Below are 19,727 nucleotides of genomic sequence, written 5' to 3' on the forward strand. Positions count from 1 at the left end.
ACTTCAATTATCTCGTTAACTATTCCTCTAAGGGAAAAAATGAAGAGAAATGAATTGGTTTAGAATTGAATTTTCTATAAGATACAATGGGTATGAAACGTTCATTTTCAAATGTTATTGTTTTTTTATGGAAAAATATAAAAAAGCAATCCCGAAGATGATCAATTGGTTATTACTATGTAAAATTCATCCGATCTTTTTGAAAATCCGTATTTGGTGACTTCTTTTGATAACAAAACAATATGACAAACCCGATCACCGTAAATTTGATAGTTATTGCATAATTAAATAAACAAATTTACAAAACGTTACTTGGTCTTTTAAACTGGGCGACTCCCAGAGCGTTCTACATTTGTTTACAGATGGTGGAATCCTAAGACAACCATTTCCAAAAATTGTCCCGATGATTCTTGCAAATTGATGGACTGTGGAATTTTTTTTAGTTAACTTGAATAACTCCCGAAATATAACAAGGAAGGTAACTCTATAATAGGCCCTTGGCGTTCTGATTAATAAAAGGCATACATTTTGGTAAAATAGAAGCATTAAAAAGCTCACCCAAAAGAATCGTTCGATGCGACCCGATTTGCAAAATCATTTTTTGTTGTGTCGAAAACAAGGTCACGATAGTATCCACAATCAGATGCTTCGTCATTGTAGCAACCCGATGAAACAAGTGATTTTAGATTTCTTTAATTTTTGTTGGGAAAATAGTATCTACCCCGATGAGTGGAAACGGGCCATAGTCGTTCCCATACTTAAAACGGGGAAAGATCCGTTGTTGGCGCAGCACTACCGTCCAATTAGTTTGACTTCATGCCTAGGCAAACTCTTGGAAAAAATTGTTGATGGGAGATTGCGGGTCTTTCTGGAAGAAAACGAGATCATCGTCCCTTATCAGGCCGGTTTTCGGAGAGGTCGGTCGACGGTCGATCATTTGGTTAAATTAACTGATAACATCCTAAAGTCGTTTGATGGTGGCGAGCATTTGATTGGGGTCTTCTTTGATATCAAGAGCGCATATGACATGACATGGCGGTATGGTATACTTAAAAAAATGTTTGAATACAATTTACGCGGAAACATGCCCAAATTTATTAGATCTTTTTTAAGAGACAGAAAGTTTATTGTTAGAATTGGAGAGGCGTATTCAAACGAGCGCGTATTAGAAAACGGGGTCCCGCAGGGCTCGACTTTAAGCTGTTCACTGTTTGCAATTGCCATAAACGGAATAGCCCTGGGTGTTGCCGACACAGTCGATAAATCCCTATACGTCGATGACTTAATGATTCATTGTGCCGGAAAAACCGTTGGTTCCGCTGTGCGTATACTACAAATGGCTATCAATAAAATTTCTGATAATGCGGATGCAGTGGGGTACGTTTTGTCTGAGGAAAAGACGAAGGTGGTTCATTTTTGTCGACTCCGAAGACCACACTATGACCCCGTTCTATTTATGAAAGACCGTATAATAGCTGTGTCCCAAGATATGAAATTTTTGGGACTTACCTTTGACAGGGAGCTGCGGTGGTCCAAGCATCTACAGAATGTTGTCACAAAGTGTAGGAAATCATTAAATGTCATTAGGGTCCTGGCCCACCATAAGTGGGGAGCTCACCCAAAGACGTTACTCGACATCTACAAGGCCTTAATTTTATCGAGAATTGATTATGGGTGCTGTGCTTATCTGACATGTGACAACAGTGCGATGCTTGGGAATCTCGATAAAATCCAAAACCTCGCCATACGGTATTCCCTCGGAGCTTTTCCAACGAGTCCGGTCGCTGCGCTTCACGTCGAGGCGAACATCCTTCCTCTAGTCCTCCGTCGTAAACAGGCTGCTGTAAACTATTATCTTAAAGTAATTTCGGATGAACAACATCCGAATCACGTATCGATGGCAGGCGCAGTTGCGCGTCGACGGCTGAATAGGTGCAGAACGCTGAGCCAAAGGGCTAGAGAGGATCTAACGTATCTACAACTAAATGACCTTGATGTTGCAAATGAGACAACAGTAACCCGACGTACACTCGTCAGGGCTCGGGTGTATGAGCGTTGGGGCGACTTATGGGCGAGGTCCGATTCATTTTTGAAAAGGGTCAAACCCGATTTGGGGCCGCTATTTCTTCTTGGCGAGGGTCGGTTTGTATTCGTGAAGATGTTTCGAATTAGACTTGGGCACACCGCATTAACCCATAGCGCCTTGCTGGAAGGTAAACCTAGACCCCTATGTGCGAACTGTGAGGTTAATTTAACACTAGAGCACATACTTTGTAACTGTCCACGATACAAAGATATACGGGACAACTTCGGGATATGCCCGATATGGGAAGGTAACTTTAACAGCGATGAACGGTGTCGAAGGGTGATAAGATTTTTCCAAAGTGTGGAAATGTTGCACAAACTGTGATATAATTGCTGTCTATTTAATTGTTATTTATTGTTGTCTGTCAGTTACCAACTTTGTCATATCGAAAATATTGTATTGTATGTGAGTCGACCTACCTGTATGTAATATTCTATTAGAACGAAGTCTGTGATATTTTGAGCAAATAGGCAAATTGCCATAGAAGCCGAAGCCTTAGGTAGGGTTTTAGTGGGTATACCCGAGTAAGGGAGAGCCCCACACTACTCCAGACCTTTCAACCTGGAGTGTGCATAAGGAGCATTTCCCCCCCTAAAAAAAAAAAAAAAAAAAAGTCCGAAGTTAAAAGCTGATTTCTCGGGAACTCGGATTTGGACGTATTTTTTTAATGTAGGTCTTTCCGAGAGCTTTCCATTCGCCTACTATAGATTTACATTTCTTGTGGTATAGCCCAGTCAGAATAGGAAAAATAGAGGAACTAATTCATGTATTACCAGTTCTTTCAGAAGTGTGTAAGGGACGTTTCCCTAATCAACATAAAGTAAAGGCCCCCCGACTACCGGCTGTGCTAAAGGCAAGAGGAGAGTGAGAGGTCCAATTTTATAGTGTTTTGCTTACAACGTAGAAAAGGTACGCTATAGCAAAAAATTTTGTACCTAAAAAAAAACGGAAAAAACGCATCGTTTTCATGTTATTGATTATCCAAGGTTGAATATTTTCATATGTGGATACAATCAATGTAGTATATGACCAACACCTACTACATCTTGATTTCCTTTGGTTTTTTCCCTCCAAGAAACCTCATCATAACTACTGCATAAAAGAGGGGTAGTAATTCGAAAGTGGATCGTGCTTTATACAATGTGTAACACGTATTAAGAATACCTAAGACTAATTTTCGCTGTTCGAAAAAGTGATGTCTTCTTCATCGCCGTCCTGGAGGACCGGTGGGCCGTTAAAGGACGCACTTTCACATCCACAAGCTGAAGTGCAGTTGATGCCCGTCTTACCACACCCACACCTCGGACCCCATCCAGTTCTAGTTGTTCAGTGCCAGAAGATGCAACTCAGGACATTGGCCAGTGCTGGCGGGTCGCTAGTCTTGATGAGGTGGAGCATTCGATCCTCTCCTCTCATACAACCCCACCGCTGTTGAGGGTGAATCACGCTATACGTATCGAGGTGGCTAGTACGGTCATGCATGTGTATAATCCACATATTCAATCTTGGTGGATCAAAAACTTAAAAACGGTGGTTTTTTTAAGAAAGTGTATAGAATCAAAGTTATAGCAAATTTAATGAGCTTGTATTTATATTGAAAAGAATTTTTTTCTATGACGCAGCGTTTTCGAATTGTAAGTAAAAAACTATACAATGTGACCATCAAAACCACGGTCTTCCTCCTCACCCCTCTAGCACACCCGGAAGTCGGGGGGACTTTATTATATGTTGATCAGGGAACCTTCTGCTACACATTTCCGAAGGAATTAGTAATACATGATTTAGTTCCTCTATTTGCCATTTTTTGATCTATTCTTACTGGACTAGTATTTTGGAAATTATTCCATTTGTTAACTTAGAAAATTCATCGGATTTTGAAACAAAATTGCATAGTCCGTAGATTTGCAAGAATCAACGGCATAATTGTTGAAAAAGGTTGTTTTAGGGTTCACTAACTGTAAAAAAAATTGAGAACGCTCTGGGAGTCGTCCTTTTGGAACTGCAAAATACACTTTATCGGCAATATTTCTAATAGTGTTTTTGCACTTTTGTACAAGACAATACCTATAAAATGATTTTTTAGCTTTTTCCATGGTCTGAATAGCTATTACAACTGAAAATCTGTTTAAATAAATCAACACTTAAATACTGGTCGTGGCTTGTGACGTCATCCAAGGACACATCGAATAAAGTCAACGTTTTAAATATTATTTTACAAGTTAAATTGAATTGTTCTAACAGTGTTTACTCTTTTTACTATGTTAGAACGATGTAAAAAAGCGATTAAAAAATTAAAAAAATTACATGCATATTCCCTATTAGTTGGGTTTGATTTAACAAAAACATTAGGAAACACATTCAGACTTTGTATTTGTTAAGAATTTTGAACCCTTTGGTTTATTTGAAAAATTTTTGTGTATGGGTCCTTTCGATCACTCAACTTTTTTACCCACTTTTAAAGTACGAGTACACCCTATAAAATAGTTTCCCAATGTACTTCAATAAGCAATTAATCCCGTTCTTCCCGCATTTTTCCAGTTGGTCACAATTGTTTGTTCGTTTCAACGCTGTTCATAAATAGGTCAAGATCTTGAAAGGGGAATATCAATGAGCTAAATAACCGATAGATCAGAACGGTTCTAAAGCCTGTAAAAACTGGTCACTCATTTTCAGACCTGTAACGTCTTCTAAACTCTAAAGTACCTAAAATGAAAAGTGCACTCTTCGCCTCTTGCTCACAAGCGGATTAACGAATTTTTCTTAATTTTCCTCTACCTATTTGGAACGAAATTTTCAAAGCGATAGCAATTGTGTAAATTAACTGATTAATGTATGCCAAACGCATTTCGTCTAAAACAAAACGAATTTTAATTTAAAAAAATCATTAATACACCCTATAGGCGAATTAACTTTTCATTTCTCTTTACTGTAAATTGAAAAGTGCTTATTCTTAATTCGAACATTAAACCCATTTACAGTTTTGCCGAATCTTAAATATTTTACAATAAGGTTAATCACACAATAAAATCAATGTCTAGCTCTGCTACAATTACGAAAAAGTGCATTATATTAACATTACTACTGTTGCATGATCTAGCAAATATATATTTTTATAAAAAGGGTGTGTTGATGCTTTGTACTTACCTACAACATCCGTGTAGTGGAAGAAAATACCAATTCATTTATTTTCGCATTTTTCTAGTGCTTACGAATTTATTCAGTCATTTAAAACTGCTACGATGTGTAATAACCCCTCCAAAAGTTGAATATTGAACCGTTCATTTTATCAATCCACGATTGATCTTTTAGATAAAAACGACATGTTGGTACATTTTTTTCCAAAATTGGAAGTGTCCTGAGGCTTGCACTGCACCAAGATTTTAATTCTTTGCATCTCACGAGGGGAAGGGCGCTGGTCTTGGTGTTCACTAAGTTTCGGCTGAATTTAAATCAGTTTGGATTTTGGGTCAGAATCAGAAATCACAGATACCCTTCTCGTTGGGCCTGTGCCTGTGACGCTCGCCAAAAGTATCGTCAATTAAATTCTTATTCGCCCTGAGGATCGTAAATACCTCATTCGATGGAGACTCTCACCTACGCATCCCATAACCACATACCAGTTAAACACTGTCTCGTATGGTGTTTGTTCTGCACCTTTTTGGCCATTAAAACTTTGTTAGAAGTCGCAGACCTTGGTCAAGAACAATTCCCTTTGGCCACTCAAGGCATTCGCACTAGCCTTTATGTTGATAATTTGCTATGTGGCCTTTCATCAATAGATGATGCTAGAAACGTCGTTGTAGAATTAGTAAATCTTTTCGCTCTGGGTTATTTTGAGCTTCGTAAATAGACATGTAATCTTATGGAAGTGTTAGATTCCGTCCCTTTACGCCATTGGCAATTTCAAACTCGCCAAATAATCGTGCAGGTTGTTGGTTAGATAACTCATCATTGCCTTTTGAGTCCAAGCAACCTGCGCTATTACCGCGCTTACATCGTCTTACGAATTTGGTGGTGCGCCAAATCGCTACTATCATGCTATTGCTGTAGTATTACCACAACGATATATCTGTTTCAGCAAAATTTTTGGATTATATCCGCTGTTTTCGCATTAATCCCATTCGTTATCGCCCCCAACTGGAAATCTGCCCTTTCTCAGGGTAAGTTAAATAAAGCCATTCAGTGTCGTAGGTTGTGACTGCTGCTCCATTTAACGTTACTTGTGCGAGAGGATTCGCGGAGGAAACGTTCCGACGAATTATTTATGCGTGTTCGTTTGTTTCACTACGAAGGTGGTCCATTGAGGAAGTGCTACTTCGTTATCTACTGATTACTGCAGCTCGTCGTGGTCGGTGTGTACAAATCTTTAGTAATTGTGGCACAAATTTTGTTGGTGCCAATCGAGAATTTAACCGATTAATAAAAGCCTCAATCAAACCTCAGCCGTCCACTAGTTAAATTATGCGCTTTCCCATCACAATAATTTAGAATTGGCTTTTGATATTATTGAGGCGGTATGTTGCATCTCGTTGTAATATAATTGCGCGCTAGAAATCCACCCAAGCAACCAACTTGTGTCGTTAGTTCGTTCATCGATTAGATCCTTTTTTGTGTTGTTGTCCGTCCGTCCGTCCATCCCTCCGTTTCCATTTAAAAGTGGTTGATCATTTTGAAATTTGGCGCATGATAACCGCGTGTGTGAGATTCAAAGATGTTAAATTTTTTTCTGGGGTCACATGTATTTTGATCAAAACATATCAAAATCGTTATTCATCCAAGAAAATACAGAGTATTAGTTTTATCATTGTGATTGCATTTCGTTTGTACATAATTAATACATTGTTTATTTGCGTACATTTCTCTTCAATTTCCTCATTAGAAAAGGCACAAGAAAGATTTGCTTTCCATACAGTCCACTTAATTAGTCGTTTGCTTTTATTCGCGCACAACAATAAACGTTGAAACATCAAAAATAGGGTGAATTTCATAAAAAAATGTTTTTCATGAAAAGTAAAATGTCTTGATTTAATAAAATATTTGTTTTTTGGCTATCCCGTCCAATGCCAGTCCACGATTAACACGCAATTGAAGTAGGTAACTTGCCTTTTATGAGTTCCCTCTTCCGCCACTTCGTTGTGAATGTATTTGCTTCAACTTCACCAATAGATATGTCGCGTCCAGTCTATTTATTTTGCCTTTGAGAGTACTTTCCTCCGACAAACCGTTTTCCAGATATTCGCTCTTAAATTTTTGATATCACCAATGGATTCTAGACGTTCCAACTGCCCTTTGTGAGTAGTACCCTCTTCCGACAATCTGTTCTGGATATATAAAGGAATATATCAAGTTCCTTTCGTTGAGACCTTTCATGAGAATACCATGAAAAATAAAATTAATGTATATAACCCCCCCCCCCCCCGCCTCTTCAACCACTGATCTTGAAAAAAAGTCGCTTCATTAGACGTTTCATTAGAATACCATGAAGGATAAACCGTGTGTTTATCCCCCCCTCCCCCCGCCCCCAATTTTCTGTTACTGTTACTTGGCACCACTATAGGCATACGTATGCAAAATCCGAAACCAATTGGGTGTTGCATGTAAAGGTTATGCACGTTTTACTTTTAAAAACAGCATCTCAGGAAATAATTCATGGGGACGCACTAATGGGCCACCTTATGTAAAAAAATTAAAAGGCCTTTCGTATTCTAAGTGTCAAATCCATATTCTTAACCATTTTTCGTAAAATCTTTTCATTCGAGTTCCTGGTAGCTCCCCAAGAGTCCTGAAAGTTTTTCTAAGAAGGTTTTGCCTCAAGACTTCTGACCTATAATAAGAAAGATGGAGGATTTTAATTTTGCCATTAAAAAAAATGTTCTGCTGGTGAAGCGTTAGATTGTTTATTAGAATCCTGGACAGTTTTGAAACCTTCACTAAAGAATTGTGGTGACCCTTTTTTCGCATTTCAAGTGCTAAAGGATTATTCGTGATTGTTTCTGATTAGAATTTTTGAGTTCGATTAGACTTCCGGATAGCACCACAAAATTTGGAAAATTTGTCTAATAAGGTTTTGGTTGGAAACTAAGAATTTTCCGTAATCGAATTTTGTTAAAAGGATTTTTAACGTTGTAAATTTGACGAATGGTGGAACTGTTTTAAGGACTTACCAAGGATTTTAAAACAATTGATGATCTTTTTATCAGAACTCGAAAAAAACTCCGCTTTTGACGTGACTGTCGGAACTCTTTGTAAGAATTATCAAAAACTTTAGAGCTTTATGGGGGCCTCCAGAACTCTAAGTACAATTGCAAAATTTTATAAACGAGGGACTAACTTCTCGAACTTGAGGGCCATTCAAATGACTAATTGGGCAACGAAATGGCTTTGAATTGTCATAAATGACTTCGCGAAAAGCATGTAGAATTGGATCGATAAACCCTATAAAGTGAGACGGACAGTTTCCCACGCATGATGCATCGGTCCCTTTTACGCTTTTCAACAACTGAAGTTCAGTTTCATAGTATGGATCACTTATTCATAGATAAACCCAACTTAAAATGAACAAGTTGTGCTAAAAGTCAAAATCGGGGGGTGATTTTGAGAACAATAGGAAGCAGGTACTATTTAAATCAGACAAAGAGGAACTTATTGGCCCAATAGACAAAATTTCGAACTATGTATTTTGTAGGTGCGTACATTTTAATCGTGCAATTGGTAGGCATTTCCGTTTTCCTGAACACACGCATTTTGTTCATTCATATTACTTACTTATTTATATCACTTCCTTCTTGCAAGCTCAACTGTTTTATATACAGATAATATTGTAAGCAAATGAAGAAACGCGCTAAATGCTGACTATCTTATGAACTTTATTCTTGTGCCAACTGCCGAGTTATAACAGTGAACGTTTCTGCAGAATAAATAGGTAAGTACTAAGTCTTTTTATATATTTATGACTTACATTTTCATAGCTAAAGCTTAGGATATCCGTTAGCTTAGGCTTTAATTTTTTTCCACAACAATTTCGTTATTCACCTGCCGTTGAGTGGCCCAGTGCTTTCATTTGGGTATTGCAGGGTGCCGTGCCGAATCAGTTTCTGGAATACCTACTAACTAATAGTGTCGAAGCCCATTCAGTTTTATACAAGGTAGCAGACTTAACGCTATTTTGAAATCATCCCCTTAATTGGGGTGGCTGCCCGCCTCTTAAAAATGCCACTGCCACTTATATTAGCGTATTGTGCTACCAGAGTTGGGCAGTATTCGATTTTGTAAATACTTTTTAACTTTTTAGTATTCAAATCCTTTAAAGTATTCAAATACTTTGTAATTAAATACTTTTATGGAAGCAGTATTTGTATTTGTAATTCAAATACTTTCACAAATATTTAGTATTCGAGGTCACATTCGATAAGAAAATTTTTTTTCCGGGTCGATCTGAGACAATTTTTTTTGGGCCTCAAAAAAAGGCAGTGTAGGTACAACCTTCCTTTTTTACCAAAAATCAACTGCACCAAAATTTCTCGGGAAAACACTTTATCCTATTAATTTTGGTGCGTAGAATCCAAAACAATTCGTACTTTTTCGATTAGACTTCTCAATCAAAAGTTATGGACTAGAAACCAATTTCGAAAGAAAATTTAAAAGGGCTGTAATTTTTGATCTAGTAGCCTCCTCTTGGAACTGTTTGAAATTATGGATTCTACAGGCCACATTCTGTAAGAAATTTTTTTTTCCGGGTCGATCTAAAACAATTTTTTTTTCGGGCCTCAAAAAAAGGCAGTGTACAACCTTCCTTTTTCACCAAAAATCGACTGCACCAAAATTTCTCGGGAAAACACTTTTTTAATTAATTTTGGTGCGTAGAATCCAAAACAATTCGTACTTTTTCGATTAGACATCTCAATCAAAAGTTATGGACTAGAAACCAATTTCGAAAGAAAGTTCAAAGGGCTTTTACTTTGATCTAGTAGCCCAATATTATGGATTCTACGGGCCAAATTCTATAAGAAAATGTTTTTTCCCAGTCGATCTCAAGACAATTTTTTTTCCGACCTCAAAAAAAGGAAGTACTTTTAAGTTATTCAAATATTTGAGAACAATTTAGAAATGTTTAGGAAAAGTTTCCATTGTCACAAAATGAAATATAAAAATCCGATACAACTGCATACCGAACGATCCTGGAGTGAAACTTTTTGACTCGATAGTCTACGTAACTTAAAAACAATAGGGACCTTTCTTATATCCTTAAGATCATGTGTACCAATTTTGAAAGCGATCGCAGGTTTCTAAACAAGTTATCATGCACACGGATAAACGGATGGTCAAAAATGGATCTGTTCCAAAATCGCTAGGATTAATTTCAGAAAGGCGTACGTATCATGTGCACGACGCTTTGAAAACTGGTACACGTATTCAGCGTATTCTTAAGGATATAACTGGTATAAGAAAGGTCCTGGTAGGTACCTCCTATATAATAAATAATAATACGCTTTTACTCCCCTTAAATTTGTATATAACAATATAAATATAAAAACGCTAACCCCATACAAAGTATAACTTGATTTTTTAAGTAGTATTAAGACTTTTATCTAGTATACTATTTTAAATTTTTAATGTATTTGAGTGACAAGTATTTGAGTGCTTTTTACTGTATTCGAATACTTTTCTAAGTAAGTTAATGAAATACTTGTCAAAGTATTCGAATACTTTTTATAGTATTCGAATACCTTTGATAGTATTAGAATACTTTTGAAAGTATTCGAATACTTTTGAAAGTATTTGAATACTTTTCAATGTATCTTTATCTAGTATTCGCTTGTGCTGGACGTAAAAGTATTTAGTATTCAAATACTTTTTGAAAGTATTCTGCCCAGCTCTGTGTGCTATATCATTTCAAAGATTATGCAATTCCCAGACTTGAGAGTTTTGATTACTTTGGAATATCACCAATGAAAATACCAGTTCAATAAATGTACCTACCCTTATTTTTATAATTACTGCATGCACGTTTCGAAGCATTTCTGGGGATTGAAATAAAAATTAATGTTAACTCACCACAAGGAGTACTTGCCGTTAGGTTACTACACGTTAGTTTCAATTATTGGGTATCGAGTATCGGCTTCCAGTAGTATGATTGTATGATTGTGAGTGTCTGGAAGCCGATACCCAATAATTGAAACTAACGTGTATTAATGTTAACGGTTAACCTGAATAATCGAATCATTTAAATAGTTTGAGGGGACTAAGGGGATGAAAGGTTAATATTGAAAGTGGCGTTAGATTTGAACCTCTTTTAATATTACAAATTTAACGTATTCGAGCACCCTTTACCTTTAATAAAACGTCATTCAGAAATCATAGCGCAGGGCCCATCCATCGATTTATATGGGTAACGTTCAACAAATTAAGAGACAAGCTGAAATTTAGCAAGGTACTTTGTTTTAAGGGTATAAACACGCTCTGAAACTCCAGCGTCGAGGCGGTAAGCCGGTCACTCCCTAAGTGGGATAAAGTCACTTCGAAGTTCGAAGACTCCCTTGCAGGCAGTATTGAATTCATCATGTTGTAGCTCGTGTTGTAGGCAACCTAAGTGAACAGTTTCCGGCGTTTTATAAAAATATTAGAAAATAGTATTTAGACTAAGTACTTCAATGGGTTGCTGAGAATTTTATCTGCGCCACGCAACAGCTAAAATAGTACATTATATATCAAGGTAGAGAAGTCCACTATTATTGCCTGAGCACCAAGATTACATCTCGAGGCGCTTGCGCCGAGGGGTGTAAGGTGCGAACCGTGGTATATATACTATTTTTTCACTACTAGCACTTGAAAAATCCTCTAAATTAACATATTATATTGATAAGAAAGTGAACGGTTGGGCAGAAATTTTTGTTTATTAATTTAACATGTCAAACAGGCCGTATTTTGTTCTGTCATTGAGATATTTTTAAAGAGTAATTTTGTTCGAATTTTTTCAAAATGTGATAATTTTAGGTATGTAATTTCTCTGAAAATGGCGGATGGTGGCAATTATTCATTTTAGAGAACTTGTCTAAACGTTTATTGAGCGAAATTTCGGGTTGTGTTTTCTAAAAGTGACAGCGTGACAGTTCTCATTTTTGACTACTAGTTAATAATAAAAAATTATTAACCACTTTGAACAAATGCCGAGAAAGCCTACTTTACAAGTGGAAAAAAGGTTAATAATCATGTCATCAGACGCTAGTAGTGAAAAAAATGATTTATATATTTGGTAGGAAATTTTCTTCTTTACAATTTTTCTCTCTTGACATTTTTTCTTAAAATGCTTCATTTTAGTTAGGTATTAAGGAGTTACGTATTAAGAAAAATTTCAAAAAAGGTAGATTTTGCCCCACTTAGGGGGTGGTTTTAGGGTGACCCACTCAACGCATCGGCGCTGGGGTTTCAGAAGATGTTTAATACCTTAAAACAAAGTACCTTGCCAAATTTCAGCTTGTCTCTAATTTTTTGAACGTCATCCTGTTACCTGTATGCTCCCTGTGCTATTAGAACACTATCTAGTACTGAGTAGCGCTTTGTTATTTGATTTGGTTTGTATAACACCAGGTGTAAATAACATCTGATTCCAATTATTACTTTATTACCTCACATAAAAGGTTAAGTTTAAAGTTTAAAGTTTACGAATAACTTGACGGTTTACTTCGGGAATGCAAAGATCATCTCAGTTCTCAGTCTCCCTACCCGGTGGTGGCCTATCACTGGTGCTTACATTTACACGATTGTAATTTGTCGTTTTGATAAAAAATTCTCTTGTCTCTTGTAATTAGTCTATACATTCATGAATTTTATTATTCTTTGTGCTCTTCAATATTGTCTGGTGGTACGCTACAGTTTTCAAATGTCCCCAAAGAAGGAAATTGAGTAGGCATAATGTGCCGACGACCCATCTTGCTGAAAGTGCAAAGTTTCGTCGTCCCCATTTTCTCCCACTTTATTCTCCAAATGTTGCGTGATCAAAAGATTCTAGGAATATCGGCCCAATACTCCACGAATACCTATAGCCCAAAATTGTTTTTTGTGGAAATTGGGTGCGGTCTTCTTCAAACAAGTGTGGATTTTTGTTATACCACAATCGGATTCGTTGACAAAATCGTTCAAGAAGAAGAAAGTACTTTTCTTTTTCAGAATTTTATGAACTAACCCGGTAGATACATACATTAGTCAAGTCAAATTTACGACCGTTGGAGTTGACGACTTAATTTCCAGACAAATTTACCGAGCACCTCAATTATTTCTTACGTTTCACACGTACTCCACACTTAAGGGTAAACACGATTTTGCCCTAACAAGAAACTAAACCCGTGTAATACTTCAAGGAAACAGCGCAATTACCGGTTTAGGTGGTTGCTTACTGGAAAGTGGAAGTAGTCTACCGTACCGTGGTAAAGCATTGATCGTTACAAGAAGACAAGAGCGAGTTTGATAATTTGGTAATTCTTCCTTGGGAGATACTTAAACCTATTATATGTGAGGCCGGGGCATTTCGCCGAATGCCCACAACGCCGACACGATTTTTTGAAGGTCCATATCGCCAACTAGGGACACTACGCCGACCGTACCCACATCGTCGACAAGTGTGCAAGGGACACAACGCCGACCATGCCCACTTCGCCGACGGACACTACGCCGACCGTGCCCACATCGCCGACAAGTGAACAAGGGACACTAAGCCGAACGTGACCATAACGTCGACTCATACAACACTTCTTAATCAAGCTGGACGGTGTGCAACACCAAGTCGCTTTTGACGTTAGGTTATTGTAGGTTCAGAATATTTTTTTAACTTTTTTCGAACTACAGACTCATACGAAAATTCTTAATCAAACTGGACGGAGTGTGAAGCAAAGCAGATTTGGATATTAGGTTATTTGTAGGTTTAGGACATGTTTTTTAAACTTTTTAAAATGCAAACTCATACACTGGACAGAGTATGAGGGGCCTGGATTTTCGAACAGTCGGCGTTGTGGTCATGTTCGGCTTAGTGTCCCTTGCACACGTTTCGGCAATGTGGGCACGATCGGCGAAGTGGGCAGGGTCGGCGTTGTGTCCCTTGCACACTTGTCGACGATGTGGGCACGGTCCGCGTAGTGTCCGTCGGCGTAGTGTCCCTAGTCGGCGATATGGACCTTCAAAAAATCGTGTCGGCGTTGTGGGCATTCGGCGAAGTGTCCTAGACCCTTATATGTATATAGTCCAGTCCAGTTATTAATGCCTCCTAGCGAGTTTATAATTTTGCGGTGTCTGTCCGTCCGTCCGTTAGCACGATAACTCATAAACGAATGGACCGATTACGATTAAATTTTGCAGGTGAATACTTTTTCAAATTTGTAGATCGGAGTTCGTGAATTGGCAATGTAGCCCAAAAAATAAAGTAGGCCCTTTTGATATCTCCGTTAATTATGAACCGAATTGCATGAAATTCAATATGCGCATAGCTTTAGCCATATGAAACACAATTCCAAAAGTTGAGCCTAATCGATCAGCATTCACAGTGCCCTTTGCGCATCTCGACCATTTACAGATCGAATTGCAAACTTTCTTATTTATAAAACTATTTCAATGAAATTTGATACGTCATATCCTCTTGGAATAAAAGCAAATTTAACGCCAGTTTCCAAATTTGGTTTTGTGCATGCGCAGTGCCAACTTTCTTAATTATGGAGGCATTTAAATAAAATTTGATACATAGCCATTTGGAATAAAAGCAAATGTAGCGCCATTTTCCAAATTTGGTCTTGTGTAGGATGTGCAGCACCAACTTTCTTATTTATGCAAGCAATTAAATGAAATTTCATACATATACACTTTAAATCAATGCAAAACTAACCTCAGGTTTAAAATTTGGTTTTGCACATGCTATAGGCATACCCAGGAGCTCGTTTGCTATATTTGTTTAATTTATTATAAATACTTTTTCCTCACTGAACCGCATTTTCCAAAAAAATTAATGCCAGTTGTCATAAACTGATAGGTATTGATTTCGACATTTGAATCTGCTTTTTGTCTTACTAGTCGGATTTATTGCCGAATTTTTGATAAAATAGTGAGAAATACACCTGAAAATCAACTAATTCGTATATCATTAGACGAGGAGAAAAATCTTCTTTCGATTGGTGGCATTATAAACCCTCTAAGTTAACATGGGGAGCAACTATCTACAAAAAACCTTTTTCCCATGTTAATTCCCTATGTTCGCTTTGGGAATATTCACCCGGTATGAACCTTATAAAGTCTCAAAGACATTTGAAAAATCGCAGGAATTTCCGGTATATAACCAAAGAGTGAGTATTCTATTCTTTGGTACCTCTAACCACAGATAAAATACCCAATTTATCTGTGCTATAACTGAAAAACATTACGGAGGTACCTATACAGAAAACTGGCTTCTCAACTTCAGCTAGTATCCTGACACTAATTTTGAAACCGTAGTGGACAGTGCGCCACTTTTTAAATTGTTATCGTTGATATAATATTGGTATACAGAGTGTCCCATGAAGAATGGGCACTGGGCAGTATTTTGGGGTGTTAAAGTAGAGGTTACTTGATGACAAAACAGCTGGCAAACTATATATTTATTCTCAGCCGTTTCGAAGATATATCCAACAATTGTTATTTTATTTTAACTACCTAGTTTTGAAAAGGTGGCTATAAATCAATTGTCATTGTAAACTATAGTCGGTATTGATTTTACTTTACCTTTGCCTGCGCAGTTATAAATCATGAATTAGGAGCCGAGGTCTCAAATTTGACAACGTAGCCTAGTGATTCAAAATATACCCAAAAACGTTCATACTTGGAACATTCACAGAATTGTTTGAGCAGCAAAATTTGGAAGTACAGTTTGTATAAACAAATTTTGTCCATGTTAAATTCTAATTGATAAATTTACAACTTTTATTTAACTAGATTATAACAATTAAATGCAAGATTAACAAAATAAAATAAAATAAAAAACTTCGTTAAAACATTTTTGGTACCTATGGAATTGTTTTTTTTTTATTTTTTTAATTCAATTCTAATTGGTTGGAGCACGCCTTTTTGTGTTTCGCTACAAAGTTCGAATTTTGATTCTTGTCTTTATGGCTTTGAGCACGATATAGTGATTAAAATCATTGATAAAACATCTCTAGAAAATACTGTATTCAGGTAGTAAGTTATTCTTTTTTATTTCAGATCATCGGCTATGAAGACATTTATAATACTTGGGTTCCTTATTTACCTCACACTGGCATTTAATGGGCGCGAATGGGAGAATTGCAGATGGGTAGTTCGATACAGCGACAGTCAATCGCACTATAACGACGTTTCATGCCAAACCACCTCTGTTGTCAATGGAACAAGGTTAAACTTTACACCCAGGAATCACTACCCAACAAGGATCATCTCTTTTACGCATAGCATCATTCCTATTTTACCTGCCAACTACTTTTCTACCTTCCCGCACCTAGAAAGACTCTTCTTGCACGGAAGCCGAATAGAAAGAATCGAACGTGATGCTTTTTATAATCTCCGAAATCTTGAAGACCTCACATTATACAATAATAGCATCCAAGAAATTATTGAACAAACCTTTTTACCAGTAAGAAGGCTAAAATTCTTAAATTTAGCAAAAAATAGACTCCAGAGTTTGAATACTAATTCCTTTTATGGTTTAACGTCTTTGGAACGCTTAGATTTATCGTTCAACTTGTTTAGCAGATTAAACTCAAACGTATTTTGCAACACACCCTCTCTTAGGTGGTTAAAGTTGTCCAACAATAAATTGCACGACATAACATCTGATGCGCTAAAATGTTTGGTTTACTTACAAAGCTTAACCCTTGATCAAAACTTTTTGGAGCATTTACCTGCGGACTTATTTCACGGTAATGAAATGATGCTCCATTTGGATTTATCGAATAACCCATTGAAGGATTTCAGTGTTGACTTATTACCAGAACAGTTAATTAGCTTTAATATAAGTAATAACGTACTGGACATTGATTCTTGGTCATGGATTCAAAATTTAGAAACGGCGGATTTAAGTAACACTACAATAAGTGATATCTGCATTGGAAGTTTCACAAAGCGGTTATATTTAAATCACAATCACTTTAGCAGTCTTAAAGAGAGTAATTTACAAAATGCAACCAACCTCTTGGAATTAGAGCTTAGTTATAATAGCATACAGAGATTGCCAAAAGATGTTTTTAAAAGTGTACGAAAATTAGAGAAACTAAATTTAAGTCATAACAACTTGAGTGATATTCCTATTGGAAGTTTTAGTGAGCTCGTCCATTTGTCAGAATTGCGATTGTCGAATAATGCCTTAGCCGACATAGAATTTGGCACGTTTTCGGGCCTCGATAACGTCAGTAGTCTTTACTTGGACCATAATAATTTAACGTCTCTCCCTGAGAAATCGTTTTATGTGCTCCGAAAATTAAAATTTTTGTACATTGATAATAATCACATTCACGAATTAGATGTAAAAGAGTTATTGAGGCAAACATCTCACTTGAACCACATATCTATTAACGTTAACAGTTGGAATTGCAAAAAATTGTTTAACGTGATAACACTTTTAACGGTTTACAAAGTGAATTTTGAAAATGGTACCAATTATAGTATTGAAAATGTAAACGGTATCGGATGTACAGACAAAGACGATTTTGGACATTCGCAGTTAACGCCAATAAATATCACTCAAGATTCCTACACTTCTTTGGTTGCTAAAATTTCTAGATACTTTGACAATGAGTTTAAAAACTCTTCTTTTTACAAATTCTTCCAACAATCGCCTACAAACCCTTCGCAGCAAAGTGGTTCAATAAATTTTTTTAAATATCACAATAAGAAAGAAGACGAGTCGAACAAATCTGAATTTGAGAGCAAAGACAGTAATGAAGATGAATATAACGCAAATGGGACAACTGAGCCTACGGAAGAGAACTCGAGCAGTGAAACGGATGAACCAACGAGTACGACAACCGAGGACGATTTCAATTCTTCGGCGACCGAGTCGGATTAGAACTATCAAATTCCAATATGCTCAAAGTTTAATAAAAAGCTTTGCAGATTAGGTATTTCTTTCATTCATTATTTTTATGTCTATGTAAATTCACTTTACTAATTTCGATGCTTTGGTCGAAACGTGTATAGGAATTACCTATTTTGAATTATACTTACTAATTATCAACCATATCAGTCGTATTATATATAATTGTATTTTAGTTAGTTTTTTTCCTGTATGTAGTTCATATTGTATTTACTTACTGTTCAATAAACACTGTGTGTTTCTTGATATTTTTTGAAAAACGAACCAGCGTTAGGGATATTTGGGATTATTTTAAAGTTAATTATTTCAAAGTTATGCTTTGAAGTACAGTTTGGTATAGGTAATGGTGCCTAACTCTAAACGTGAAAGTCAACCACACTGTCGGAAAATTCGCTCAAATTTAAGATACCTACTATCATGCCATTTTGCTTGCGTGTACTTAAGCTGAAGTAATTTTTGGGAAGCACGCTGGACACCTTATTGCTTGAAAATGGCGAACCTTTGGCCACATTTTCCAAAATACGGCATAATTCATTTCTGGTATATCGCCAATGTTGTAGAGAATTTCAAACGTTTTGGTGTAAACGCAGCAAAATAGGTTGGTAAATAAACATTTTGTGGGATATTATTAGCAAGATTGGACAGTTTCCCAAATTTGAACAAAATGGTACCTTGTTGTTTTGCGAATTATGAGTTTTCCTACTGAAAATGTAAGAGTAATACCAAAGAATAACTTCAACTTCTAAAACACTTTCTATTACATTTTTCCATGTTTTGGTTGTTGGGTAGAATTTCGGTCACAGCTACTCTACCAACCCATCCCATTATGACTCATTCGGTACCAGTCGATCTGCTACTGTAGTTACAGTAAGGGCTCCTGAGGTTTCCAAATAGTGTCTAGTATAAAAATTATTACGTCTAAGATGGCGCGACATTTCTTAAAGTTCCTGAAATCATTTTCAAGAAGATTCCGGAAAAACTTCGTTCGCAAAGAGGTTTGTAATTTTTAATTCAAAGAATGCTTCCTAATATACTTAAAATTTCTGTGAATCCTAAGAAATTTACATAATTTCTGGGCACATTATTCTTCAAGAAATTTTCTATACAGATTAGTAGGTACTTATATTTTCTAGGAAGACTTCCAAAAATATTTTCTGGAAGATTTTTAAAATGAGGTTGAGGTGAGGTTTAAAGTAAATTCGTTTTCTGCGTATAAATTGTTCGTAAGACCGCGCGTAGTTCGGATGGAAATATATTTTCAAAAAGAGGTTTGTGTCTGGAAATAGCTCTAAGAAAATTCACTGCGGTCAAGTGAACCATAACATCTTCGCCCCTTATAATTGTGATTAAATTTCGACTGTGAAGTCGGCTATAAAATTCCAGAAAGCTCTCTAATAAGACCATGAGCTGTAGATGTCGATTTTAAACCTTATTACGTATTTGAGTATTTTCTGTTAACGAAGTTTACATTCTGATTAAAACATAATGATACCCAGCGATATCTTGGGGCCCACATAATGTTTTAAAATCTATATATCTCGTTCTATGTAGATACAGAGGTAG

General features: G+C 36.5%; 1 protein-coding gene across 1 annotated transcript; it reads left to right on the forward strand.

The window, feature by feature from the left end:
• Positions 1-8,873: 8,873 nt before the first annotated feature.
• On the forward strand, positions 8,874-18,389 carry LOC116162715 (carboxypeptidase N subunit 2-like). Its single transcript, XM_031476405.1, has 2 exons — positions 8,874-9,008; positions 16,301-18,389. The coding sequence occupies exon 2, from the start codon at positions 16,311-16,313 to the stop codon at positions 18,135-18,137; it is 1,827 nt and encodes a 608-aa protein (XP_031332265.1). The 5' UTR covers positions 8,874-9,008; positions 16,301-16,310; the 3' UTR covers positions 18,138-18,389.
• Positions 18,390-19,727: the final 1,338 nt, after the last annotated feature.

The sequence above is a fragment of the Photinus pyralis genome, unplaced genomic scaffold, assembly GCF_008802855.1.
Source record: "Photinus pyralis isolate 1611_PpyrPB1 unplaced genomic scaffold, Ppyr1.3 Ppyr1.4_LG2, whole genome shotgun sequence".
Lineage (NCBI taxonomy): Eukaryota > Metazoa > Arthropoda > Insecta > Coleoptera > Lampyridae > Photinus > Photinus pyralis.